The sequence below is a fragment of the Triturus cristatus genome, chromosome 6 (genome assembly GCF_964204655.1).
Source record: "Triturus cristatus chromosome 6, aTriCri1.1, whole genome shotgun sequence".
In the NCBI taxonomy this organism is placed as follows: domain Eukaryota; kingdom Metazoa; phylum Chordata; class Amphibia; order Caudata; family Salamandridae; genus Triturus; species Triturus cristatus.
This window is the reverse complement of record NC_140589.1, coordinates 1,679,336,173-1,679,349,901: the sequence shown is the minus strand read 5'-3', so window position 1 is coordinate 1,679,349,901 and position 13,729 is coordinate 1,679,336,173. Positions and strand designations below refer to the sequence as shown.

The window sequence follows — 13,729 nt, the reverse complement described above, 5'->3', positions numbered from 1 at the left end:
GAGTACATTCACTATGCTTTCTCATTCCCAGAAAGTACGGATCACTTCAATTCTCTACCTCAGGCCCCTAAATCATTACTGTAGGAAAGTGGGTTTCTGTTGCAGTACCCCCAACCCCCACACACTTTTTGCCAGACTACTGATGCACTCTTGACGTGATGTGCCCAGGGTCCCTGCCAATCAGGGTCCCAGGGCCTGTGTTCTTTCCCGAAAACTAACCCAATTGACCTCTCTGGTCACAGGTCAGCCCCTGGTTAATGGTACCACAGGTACCCAGGGCACTGTGACCAGGGAAGACATCGAAGGGCTGCAGCACTTATTGTGCCACCCTTAGAGGCCCTGTACCTTTTTATCTATATATATCCTCCTCCTGCTCCTCCTCCTCCTCCTGCTCCTCCTCCTCTCGCTGCTCCTCCTCCTCCTCCTCCTCCTCCTCCTCCTCCTGCTCCTCCTCCTCCTCCTCCTGCTCCTGCTCCTCCTCCTCCTCCTGCTCCTCCTCCTCCTCCTCTCCTCGACATGGCAGACATCCCTGTGAGCCATACCTACAACCCACTGCCCTGGCATAGATCAGTCACCCCTCTAGCTGGGTGAGGGTACAGGTGCATGAGCCCTGTACCCCTACAGTGTCTAAGTCCATTCTTAGACATTGTAAGTGCAGTGCTGCCATTAATAGTATATAGTGCTGGGAGTTTGTCATTACGAACTCCACAGCACCATAATGACTACACTGAGAACTTTGATATCAAATGTCTCAGCACATTAAACCCACACTGATGCCAGTGTGGGATTTAATGAAAAATGCACACAGAGGGTATCTTGGGGATGCCCCCTGAAAAACGACTTGCGACTTGCCACTAGTGTCCTGGCAGAGTTGCTGCTGTCAGCTGCCACCACCAGTCATGTTTTTGGACCCCTGGGTCGAGATCCTGCTGCTCTCCGGGGCCAGAAACAATGCACAACCTGGGACGAGGTGCCAAGCCTCCTCCCCCAGGATGGGCAGGGTTCGCGAACGGGAAGCGTCGAAGGCTTGCTGCCTTTGTGAGCTTCCCCAGGCCACTTGCTGCTTTCAGCAACTGGTCCACACTGGTTCTGACCCCCACTTTGGGCGGGAGAACAGGCGGGAAAAAACAAGTGAGAAAGAGAGGTGTGCCCACATCTGCCAACTCCACCCCTCAGTTGGGGGAGGCGAGGTGAAGCACAACTCTCAGTCCCCGCCATCTTGTAGATGGGGGAGACTCAGCCAGCCAGAGAAAGGCTTATGCCCCCCTCCCACTGTAGGGTGGCATATTAGGGGGTGTACACACCCCAGGGAAGGGACCCATTGGTCCCAACCTTTTTACCTACCCGTAACGCCCCTAAAATCTAGTATTGAGGGGCAACCCTGAACCTTGCTTCCTCAGACCGTAAGAAAATACAAGAAAAGAAGGACCGAACAGCTGTGCCGAAGCTTACAAGAGGAAGGCGCCCACTGACTTGGCCCCAGCCCTAACTGCCTGTCTCCTCCTCAAACCTGCTCCTGCGAAATCCCGGTTGTGTACTGCAGCCAGCAACCTCGAAAACCCCGGAGTACCTGCCTGCCTTGAACCACAAAGACTGTGTCTCTCGTGAACACTGGACATGTTCATCTGCAACCTCTGGCTCTGGCTGTGCACTGCGAATCCACACCACTCTGCACTCGCCGTCCACAGCTCGAGTGGGCAAACACCACGAGGAGGTCCCCCTGGCGATCCTAACCCGAGATCTGGCGACCCCTGACCTGCCTCAAGCCGATGCCTGCAGCCTAAATCCGGAAGGTCCCCCCCAACCGCGACCAGAAGCTGGTAAGAAGATCTACTCTTAAAAGGCACCCCTGCAACCGACGCCTCACCACCTTGGGTGGCCAAGCCGACGGTGCCTAACCAACCCCCAAGATCCTAACTTACCTCTCCAAGTGGTGGTCGCACCCAGAAGACCTTCGTCCCCAAGCCTGCAGTGCCTTTGCAAACTGGAGGCTCCCCATTGCAAACCGGGTGCCTGGCGATTGAACAGCACCCTGCACCCGGCCGCCCTAGTGCCACTGAGGGTGCTACTTTGTTTCCCCATTTGCCCTGAGCTAAAGTCCAGGAGCTTTGCTCCCACAACCAAGTGGCCTGCTAGTCAGCAGCCACCAACCGTAGGCCCCCTGTCCCCCATTGGATATTATTGGGCCTCAGCACTCTGCACCTGGCCGCCCTAGTGCCACTGAGGGTGTAACTAGAGTGCATCCTTGACCCTGGGGGGGGCCCTAAGTCTACCCCCAGAACCTCAACTCCCACTACTAAATACTTACCTCAAAACCAATAACACTTTTTTCCTCCATAGGATAACATTGACTGTTTTTCTTGGACAAGTTTCTGTGTGTGGAGTTTGAAAACGTAAAGAAATTCTTTAAAATTATACTATTTAACCAAAACGATTTTACTTACCTGTTTACGGGAAATGTCCCAGAGTAGTATACAGGTATACTACTCTGAGTAAGAAAAGTAACTTAACTGGTATTTTACTGAAAAGCCCATTCAAGTCTAGTACTGTATTTACAAAGTATTGTGTTTCTCTGCAACTATACTGTAAGTCAAAACAAAGTGCATTTACAATTCAAACTGTTTACAAACTGCATTACTACTGTAAAGTATTTATTGCTTACATGTGGCAGGCTTGCTTGGTTCTAGAAAATAAAATGACTAAAAGAATATTTTTTATACAAAAACAATTGGTCTGAAGTTCAGTCTTTGAGTGTGTAAATTAATTTGCTGACTGAATGTGTACAACAAATGCTTAACACTGTCCTCTGATACTGCCTTACTGCTCGACCACACTACCACATATAGAGAGTGAGGTGCTATCTAACTTTACCTCTGCCTACCTTTGGGGTTCCACTGGACTCTGTGCACACTATACCTCACTTTGGTATAGTATATACAGAGCCCGCTTCCTACAACTACATCCTACCGAAACATTTCCACATGGTCACTCTTCGAAAAGTGATGACTTTGCTGAAGAAGAATTGAAATAGTGAGATTGCCAACAAGGGATTTTACTTGAAGTTACTTAGTTCAATTTCTTTGTTATTAAAATTGAAAGTGTATTTTAGATCAATTATACACATACAATAAATGTTATGAAAGATGAAAAAGCACACACACGGGAATGAATTGTGAATAAAACACAAGTCTTTTTATATATCAATCAAAATCAAGATAAGGGGGATACACAAGGGAACAATAAATTTCAGGCAGTGTAACATGAAAGATGGGTTAACTTAAATCCACATTTCATCAAAAAACATCTATTTCCAGGTAGTTTTAACAGAGATTAATTTCATAAATGAAAAGAAATCAGCTGTAATTATCAAATAATACGGAATTAGATGATGGTGTCGACGTTTCGGTCTTGGTGGCAGAAGTCCGTTAGACCATCTTCTTCAGACTCGAAAAAGCTCCGCCACAGGCTTTCCCGACTATGGCGGAGCTTTTTCGAGTCTGATTCAAAACCTAAAAATAAAAAGACATCAGAACAAACGAGGATCTTTCATATACGGATCTCCATGTAGGAGTTATTTTGTCAACAACTAGATTCATCCAATACGGTTTGACAAAAATATATAAAAACGAAGATTGAGCTGTTTGCTCTTCCCGAATTCACAAAGGGTTATTTGTGCAAATATTAACTGTCCTGAAGATGGTCTTAGCAGTACATCATAACATTCATCTCCTGGTAGAACATGTACCAGGGACAAGCAATCAAGTTGCAGACGACCTCAGCAGGATACATCAACAAGTCCACAAATGGGAAATCTACCCCAGAGTCCTCCTATCATACTTTCACAAGTGGGGATTTCCACAAATAAACTTGTTTGCATCCCCAGAAACACAAAATTCCTAAACTTCTCAACCAGGTTCCCACTAGCCAACGGCAATGCTCCATGGATGAACTGGTCCGGGATATTTGCCTATGCTTTTCCACCTCTCCTTCTACCTCCATTTGGGGTTAGAAAGCTCAGGCAGACCTCACTCACTCTAATTCTCATAGCTCCAACTTGGGCTCATCAACCATGGTTCACCACACTACTGGATCTCTCACAGATTCCCCACGATAAACTTCCGCTAAACCTAGACCTTCTCACACAGAACCATGGCAAAATCAAACATCCCAATCACAAGGAAATTAACTTTGCCATGTAGCTCTTAAAGTCATAGAATTTAGGTATTTTAACCTACCGCACCAATGTATGAATATTCTTAAAGAAGCTCCCAGACCCACAACTAGAAAATGTTATGCTGCCAAATGGAAAGGATTTGCTCTATACTGCCAGCCTTAAATAAACCCTTTATATGCAGCAGAAAACAAACAGTTGTTTGCACCTGTGCATCTACAAACCTCAGGTATAGTCTACACGTCAGTACGCTTGCACCTTGCTGCAATTGCAGCTTATTTACCAAACAGACAACAAGTATCTTTATTCAAAATACCAGTCATTAAATCATTCATGGAGGGACTTAAGAGTAATTCCTCCTACACTTCCACCAGCGCCAGCTTGGAATCTCAACATTGTACTAACAAGGCTAATGGAGCCTTCATTTGAACCATCTCAACTCCAATACTTCTTTTGGAAACTAGCTTTTTTAATAACTATCATTTCATTCAGATGTGTCAGTGAGCTTCAGGCACTAACCTTAGAAGACCATTCTTCCAACTCCACCAAGACAAAGTGGTGCTCAGAACAAACCCCAAGTTTCTTCCCAAAGTAGTCTCTCCTTTACATATTAATCAATCAATAGAATTACCTGTATTCTCTCTACAATCTGATTCTATTCCGGAAGGAGCTTTAATGTATTATATCGACATAACCAAAGCATATAGGAAAACGAAGCAATTATTTGTTGCTTTCTCACCTCCTCTCACTGGAAACCCAATTTTAAAAACTTTGCTTTCCAGGTAGATAGTCTAATGCATTCAAACTTGTTGTGCTAAAGCTAAAAGACCTTTACCTGTTCCCCGTAGGGCTCACTCAACCATAAAATTGGAGCTTCTATGGCATTTTTTTTTAACATTCCCCTTGCTGACACTTGCACTGCAGCAACATGGTTCACATCACACACCTTCACAAAACATTGCTGTGTGGATGTTTCAGCACGTCAACAATCCAATGTTGAACAAGCATTACTTTGTGCTCTCTTTCAAACAACTGCAACCCCCACAGGTTAGCCACTACTTTGGGAGTGAGACTGCTTTACAGTCTAAGCAAAGCATGTTTATCTTCAGCCTCAAATGCCTCTAACTGATTGTTACTTACCCTGTAAGCATCTGTTATTGGCATGTAGTCCTGTATATTCACATGAGCCCAACCTCCTCCCCGGATTCCTGTGTAAGTCACAGTTTACAGATTTTTCTTTTTTAACCTTAATTCGCATTACTAATATGAGCATTACCTTACTAATACTTAATCTAACTCTATTCTCACCTGCTTGCGGCAAAACAATCCAACAATGGAGTTGATGCCCATGCACAATGTCACCAAAAGGAGGAGTCACACAGCTCCCTAACGTGAACAAAAACAACTTGTAATCATCCAAGCCCAACACTAGATGGCGGATACATATGTAAAGCATGTGAATCTACAGCACTACATGCCAAGAACAGTTGCGTACAGGGCAAGTAACATAATCCTTTTGAAAAGAGCACACTCTAAATGCAGGTATTGGAAGGTGCTCTCATATGTAATAAGGAAGAAAAATGAGTATCTGCACAGAATCACGTAATTTTGTCAAGTAGAGAATCCAGGATTGGTCTCGAGTTTTCTGGCTTCACATTATGCAGATTACCTACTGGATGGCTACTTTTTTCCTCTCCTTTTTAACACCAATGGTTTATGCTTTATTTTTAATGCTTGGTGCAGGACTATAGAGTGTGGGTGGCAGGCAAAAGCCAAATTAAAGCTTGGCTGGTTTGGGCTCGAGGCTGCAAGGGGACCTCAAGCTGAGACACTGCTAAGCCTCTAGCTTGAATCTGAAGTTTCTCGCCCTTGTTACTGATGAGAGTTTGGTGACGGATTTAAATTGAGAACATGAACTAGTTATGAATGATGGAATGCAAAACTTCACTGTGCTCGTTGTGTTTTGTTGCTTATGATTATTTGATGATGTATCGCTTTCTGGACTGTTGCAGGTTGTCTGCCAGATGATGTGGTTGATGGATCACATATTCAAATTTACCAACTTTGGTATTGTATCACTAGTCCATGGAGATTTCTTCATTAGGCAGGTAAGCCACATGTGTTATGCACTTTTCATACGCTCACCTGATGTATTTTATGTCGCCTGCGGATTTCATTCGTCCCGATTAAATGGATTTGTGATTATTTCTTCAAGCTAAATAAATCAGCATTATCTGCAGTTTATCCAATCAGATGTTATCCATGAACTTATTCAAGCAATTTAATAAAAAATGTACATTCACGTTTTTGTATAATGTTCATGTTACTGCACGTTTTAAAGTATAAGGCATCACCCTTTTATAGCCCTGAATATCAATAGAGACTACATGTTATATGGCTGCATTCTGCCTCATGCATTGTGGAGGTCATGAGTCATTAACGCTGCATTTCAATAAAGCACCATCAGTGAGGATAAATGTCTGAGCAGTCAACAGACTGACTATTGTGGGAGATGGAAAGGAATGTGACATTAGAGGATTTTGAGAATTTCATGACATCGCTACGGAAATGGTAGTAAGGCGGCTGCTTTTGGGAATAGTGAATGCAGTGTACAACTTCTTCCAGGTCTGGGATCATACACTGAGGCCAGGTTCAAATCATGAGAGATCAGGAACATGTGATTTCCAGAGACACCTCTTACACTGAAGCTACTTATACACATGGTGAAATCGCTATTTTGCTTGCCCAGCCCTTCACAAGGCTTCAGTCTAAACAGATCTGATAGAGACATCTGGCCGCAGATTCCTTCTCTTAGAATATCCCCAGGCGTCAGACTGAATCCAGAAAAAAACTTTGCAGCAGCACCTCTGCTTGCCAGGGGACGGCACCACACGACTCCGCCCTGACGTCGTCCACGTACGTGACGTCAACGAGGTCATATAAGTCCCTCCCGGCGCGGTGATGTCAGTTTTCCTTCTTTTCCGCGTGCAACGCGGATCCGGAGTGAGCGGTTCCTCTGGCCTGTTTTCAGGCCTTGTCGACGCTTCACGTCGGGGAACAGTGTGCAATGCCTTCGGGCTTTAAATCTTGTAATTCCTGTTAGCGACAAATGTCCGCGACGGACCCGCATCTTATTAGTATGCGTTGTCTGGGCGAGCACCATGACTCCATGGACTGCGAGGCGTGCCAACACCTGAAGCCCAAGTCTCGGCGCGAGCGCCGTATGAAGCTTCTCTCCGCGCGGTTATCCAGATCGGAGTTGTCTCGCCCCCTGGCTTCTTCAACAGCAGGTCCCTCCCACCGTCGTTCGGCCTCTGTGGTCTGGGGCCACCATTCGCCACTTGGTAAGTCGAGGCGCTTGTTGCCAAGGTCTTCGACCTCCCCTTCTTCTTCTTCTGTTGTCAGGAGCTCTGGTTCCTGGAACGTTCCGGACGTGCGCTCCTAGCAGTCGCCCTACCCACCCTTTCGGGATGTGGGAGCGACTCGGACCCAAATGAAGGCATATGCCACAGCTTTGCAGGCCTCCCTTGGCCCTCTCCCGTCCCAGGGGCGTCCTTGGGGCCTCTGCTTCTTGTGGGCTCTCCGACGGACTCGCCGATGAGTTCGCCCTCGGCGGCAATTGTGCTTCTACCCCCCAGGGACGTTGGAGATGTGGTACCGTTAGGGCGTGGCCCAGTTGGGTCCCCCTCTGCAGTCCACGTGAAGTCATTAGGGTGCGGCCCGCCGGGGTCCCCCTCTACGACCCACGGCACCTCGGCCGCGCCGCATAGCCCCGCTGGGTTGCCTGCGGTGCCGCAGGTGGTTGCCGGTGCTCATAGCCCTGCTCTGAGCACACCCCAGGCTCCCGGTCAGGTGGTTGCCTGTCCGGAGCTGGGGGCTCGGCTCCACCTCCATTGCTTTCTCCAGAGTCGGAGCCTGTTCATATGCCCCGGGCCGGGCAGGCAGCTGCCTGTCGGGAGCCGGCGCCGTACCAGCGTCAGAGGCTCACCTCCTCTGCTCCGCCCCCACTCCTTTCCCCGGAGTCGGAGCCTAGCATGGATAAGGTGGAGTCGGCACCGGGCCGGCGCCGAAAGCCTTCCTCGCCGGCTCCGCCATCTGATCCTTCCTCGGAAGGGGAGCTTATCATAGTCTCGGCGCCAGATGGCGCAGAGTCGGCGTCTAATGATGTGGGGATGGCGCCCACTTGCGTTGCTTCGGCGCCGTGTCGGCGCAGAATCTTTTTTTTTATTATTGTATTTTATTGCAATTTTAAAACCTATAATACGAAGAAAAAATCAAGACTTGTGTAAATAAAGTAACATAGGAAAGATCAAACTAAGATTAACTGAAATGTGGATCGCTGAAATCAAAACCAAACAATTAATTGTAGAGCAGCAATACAAAATACTGTGGCAATCAGGGCGAGGGGGTAAAAAAAGGGGGTGAAACAAGGCACTCAAGGGAGTCACAGGGCAGTGCACAGTGAGTTGATGCGCGGGCACATGTATGGCGCAAGGTACGCTGCCACCAAAGTGAGCAGGCCTGGGGGAGGCGGGATTATCCCCATCAAAATAACAGTGCATGAATAAACATATGGCCATCAGAAACACAGGTTAGTCGTCCCGGGCGGCCGCCTCAGACATCCTAGTAGTACGATACTGAGCAAAGAGGCCCCAGAAACTCCTCGGGCGATTACAGGGAGGTAGCATCTCATTATAAACATCGGATTGAGTATTGCAGTATACCATGTCCCGCTCCATAATTGTGGGCAGCGGGCCCCTTATCCATCGCATTGCCAGTCTACGCTTAGCTAGGAGGAGGCCAAAAGCAGCCAGTTTACGCTTAGGCTTCTTCAGTGGTTTGGTATAACCCAATAGCGCCATCAAGGGATCCGGAGCAAGGGTGAAGCCTAGGATGTCGCTTAGCTTGTGGAAAATCGTCACCCAATAGTGTTCCACCGGAGGGCATTGCCACGCCTGATGAAAAAACCCAGTGTGGGAAGCGTGACAGTGTTCACATTCATCAGAGTCACGCAGGCCAAACCTGTAAAGGCGCAAGGGGGAGTGGTACACCCTATTTAAGAATTTAAAATGGGAAAGCCTATGCCGACCGTTGATAGAAATCTGCCGAGTGGCTGTGCAACAATAGAACCAGATATCATCCGTGATCGGAGCGCCAATATCGATCTGCCAGGCCTGCCGAGCTCTGTTGTGGTGTGGAGCCTTAGTAGCTAAAGCGAAGGTGTATCACTTCGAAATCAATTTACTTGAGTTTTGTGTGCTTAAAAGGGAAGTCAGAGGGGGGATGGCTAAAGGTTCCTGAAGCTCGTCGCCCAAAACCGCTCGCAGAGCATGGCGAGTCCTGAAAAAATGGAATCTCGTCAGTGCCGACTGTCCACCGTCATCCGCCGCGCCTCTTCCCCAGAGCACACCTGCCCGTTACGGAAAAGGTCACCCATGGTCTGTATATGCAGATGGTGCAGGGAAGCAAGGGTCCCTTTGTCAGAGCTTAGCGCAAACCATTGGCACCACTCCACCCACAGTCGAGGTGAATATAGCTGCGCACCGTCATACATGCCAAGTAGCGCATTCCACGCATGTACAACAGAGTTGATCGAGTCCAATATGCCAGGGCGCCGCGACGGGGGCTACTTAAGAAAGCGAGGCAAGGGGTGCGGGGCAGCAGTGGCTCCCTCTATCTGAAGATGTGGTAGTTCAGGGGGTCCGTGTACCCAACTGTACGCTTGAGTGGCCTGTGCAGCTCTGTAATACAGTTCGAGGTTTGGGGCACTCAATCCTCCATCAGCATACGGAAGCATGAGTGTGTCCAACGCTACTCTGGGAGTCTTACCAGCCCACGCTAATTTAGTCATCAACGACCGGAGTTCGCGAAACAGAGGCTGCGGAAGAACTATAGGGATATTAACAAAGAGAAATAGCAGGCGAGGGAGGACAACCATCTTCATCAAAGCAACGCGGCCAGTTGGAGAGAGAGGGAGCCGTATCCACTGGTCAATATCTTCAGTGAGCCTATCAATTGCTGTGCCGTAATTCGCTTTTAATACAAGTTCCGCATCGGAATGGACGTGGATGCCAAGATAGCGTACGGGTTCCGTAGTCCACTGCAGCGGGAAATCAAGCAGGAATTGCACTGTTGAAGGCGTCAGAGGGAAAATTATAGATTTGTCCCAGTTAATCCGTAAACTAGAGAGGCCACCAAAGTGGAGTACCTCGCGGATCACTGGATAAAGATGAACTTCTGGGTCTCGAACGTACAGGAGGGTATCGTCGGCGTAAGCGGATGTAATGATCAGAAGCCAGATATGGGTTTCATTACTGAAACCTGGCTTAAACCCTCCTCTACTCCGGCTATTGCTCTCGCTATACCCGAGGGCTATCGGATTCTCAGGCGGGATAGAATAAGCAAAACGGGTGGGGGTATAGCCTTAATTTATAAAGAGGAACTGACCGTTACTATCCTTGATCAGATGGGGACGGAAGCGTTTGAATGTATTGTTTTTAGATTGGATCTATCTGCGGTCTGTATTTGGAAAGGTGCTCTAGTCTATAGACCGCCTGGATCAATATCCAATTTCACTAGCCAATTGCTTGAATTTATATCTCCCTATCTAATCACCACGCGTAAATTTCTCTTGATTGGGGATTTAAACATCCACAGTGAAGATGCCTCCAATCAAGATGCCAGACTGTGCTTACAAGATCTATCTGCTGGGGGCCTAAAGATCATTAACATTGCTCCCACTCACATTGCTGGTCACACTCTGGATCTCATCCTTACCAATTCTTCGGACATAAAATGTGGTGAAACTCTGCCACTTACCTGGTCTGACCATTTTATGATTAATTTCCAACTGTTGGGTCCAACTGAACATCCTCCGGCGACTATCAACAACCCTGGTACCCGTCAATACAGACCTTGGCACAAATTAACGGTCAACCATCTTTCCTCACTGTTTGCTGAGTGGGACGGGAACAATATGCAGGGGGATGTGGATCAGCAGCTGGAACTATTTGATTCGACAGTTGTTAATTTTCTCGATAGAATAATTCCTCTTAAGCCTCTTAGATTCTCACCCAAAAGGTCTGCCACTGGCTGGTACACGCCTAGCTTACGGGTGGAGAAAAGTGCCTGTAAAAAACTGGAACGGACTTGGCGTCGCTCACATAATGAGCAAGCTAAAATCTCTTACAAAGCTGCCATGGCAATCTATCATAAAAATGTTAAATTAGCCCGTAAAACTCATATTGCTGAAACTCTAGAACAGGCAGGTAATAATGGATGCTTTTTCAAATAGTGCAGGATTTTACTAACCCCAAATCCTGTCAGACTACGGTTAGTTTTTCTCAGACACTATGTGATGATATCTCCTCTTTTTTTGTACAAAAAATTGAGAGAATCTATCAAAATATCCTCTCTAATACTCTTACTTCTATTCCCGCGGAGATTACTCCTCACCGCAATAGGGAAGGACCTTGTCTGACTACATTTCCTGCTATTACCATCTCAGAAGTACAAACCCTCTTGGAATCCACCAGATCCGGATCTCCCCTGGATACTATTCCTGCTAAAATCTCCTCAAGATTTGCGGCTCAGCTGGCGCCCCCTTTTTGCTCCATAATTAACACTTCTTTAAGATCTGCCTGTCTTCCTCAAACGTGGAAACACGCACAAATTCTGCCCATCCGCAAAAATGCCAACATCTCTCCCGAGGACGTGTCAAATTATCGTCCGATCTCGCTGCTTCCTCTACAGAGCAAGATCATTGAGAAACACATCAATAAGCACTTATCTGCCTTCCTTGAGGCTTCTGGTGCTTTGGACATCTCGCAGTCAGGCTTTCGAGCTAAGCATAGTACTGAGACTGCCTTGGTGGAGGTGACGGATAATATCAGAATGGCTCTGGATCAAGGTCAAGCGGAACTTCTGGTGCTGCTTGACCTTTCATCAGCATTCGATACCATCTCCCACCAAGTTCTCTTGCATAGACTACTGGAGTGTGGCATCCGCGGATCTGCACTGAGCTGGCTGTCAGATTTTTTGTCCAACCGTACTCAGGCAGTGTCAATGGTTCCTTTTACATCTGCTCGTTCACAGTTTACCAGAGGCATCCCGCAGGGCTCTTGTTTGAGCCCTACTTTATTTAACATCTATGTGACGCCCCTGGCAATACTGATGAGGGACTTAGGGTTTAACCCCATCTCTTACGCAGATGACACTCAACTCCTCCTCACCTTCGACAAAAGGAGACCAGATATACAATCCATCTTTTCTCGGGGTATGATGGCTATTGCCTCCTGGATGAAAACCAACTATCTCCAGTTAAACTCTGAAAAATCTGAGATTCTGCTGTTCGGAGGTGCTGACATCTGCTGGTCACCTAACTGGTGGCCGGAGGAGCTGGGTAAAGCCCCTGCACCCAAAGAGGTAGCTAAAAATCTGGGCATTAAGCTTGATAACAAACTCACTTTGCAGACCCATGTTAATACTATTGCTGGGTCGTGCTATCACACTCCAAGTTTACTTAGAAGAGTCTTTCCACTGCTTCCAATATCCACCAGGAAGACCCTAATTCAGGCCTTGCTCATGAGCAAGATTGATTATTGCAATGCTCTTCTTCTCTCTGCTCATGCTGCCTCTTTGGATAAATTGCAGGTCATTCAAAATACAGCTGCTCGACTGGTTACGGATTCTCCGGCCAGAACCCCCTCTTTGCCTTTATTGCATGAATTACATTGGTTGCCAATTAAAAAAAGAGTGCAATTTAAAACAGGTTGCATGATTTTCAAGGCTCTAAATGAGCTGAGTCCCTGCTATCTAACAATGAAATTCAAGGCCTACAATCCTATATCCTCACTTAGATCAGGATCAAAAACTCTTCTCGCTGTTCCTAGAGTATATAAAGCCCGTTCTGGTGGCAGGGCCTTTTCGTACTTGGCTCCTTTGTTTTGGAACAGCCTCCCCCATTATCTTCGCATGAAAATGTCCCTCCTCTGTTTTAGAAAGCTGATGAAAACATACCTCTTCTAGCTCAAGATAGTCTGCTGTCGCAAGCGCAGAGATACCATTAGGGGTGATTCAGCGCTATATAAAATTATAAATCAATAAATAAATGAGGTTATATTTAGGGAAGCGAAGCCCCCTTTGGCCATGATATTCACACAGTGCCCTCAACAGGGGCTCAACCGCCACTGCATACAGCAGCGAGGACAACGGGCATCCCTGGCGAGTGCCCCGCGGGATGGAGAACGGGGCTGAGACCGCATCTCTCGTTCGCACTCGAGCCATGGGTGCATTGTACAGCACCGAAATCAGCTGCAAATATATTTCGCCGACCCCCATCCGACTCTTCACAGCCTTCATGAACTTCAATTCGATTGAATCGATGGCCTTTTCGGCGTCGAGAAATACCGCAGTAGCCTTAACCTTAGGACGCAAGTGCTGCTAAGCCCCAAAAACCATGTGGCGATTATATGAGAGTTTACGGCCTGGCATGAACCCAGCTTGTTCGGGACCTATCGACTGCGGAAGAAGCGGCAACAGACTGTTTGCAAGGATTGT

General features: G+C 47.3%; 1 protein-coding gene across 1 annotated transcript in view; it reads left to right on the top strand.

The window, feature by feature from the left end:
* The window catches only part of LPGAT1 (lysophosphatidylglycerol acyltransferase 1), a 601,684-nt gene that overhangs the window by 311,427 nt on the left and 276,528 nt on the right, over positions 1 to 13,729 (top strand). The window contains exon 4 of the mRNA XM_085612858.1: positions 6,184 to 6,279. Within this exon, the coding sequence (XP_085468984.1) occupies positions 6,184 to 6,279 (96 nt within the window). The remainder of the gene's footprint in view (positions 1 to 6,183; positions 6,280 to 13,729) is intronic.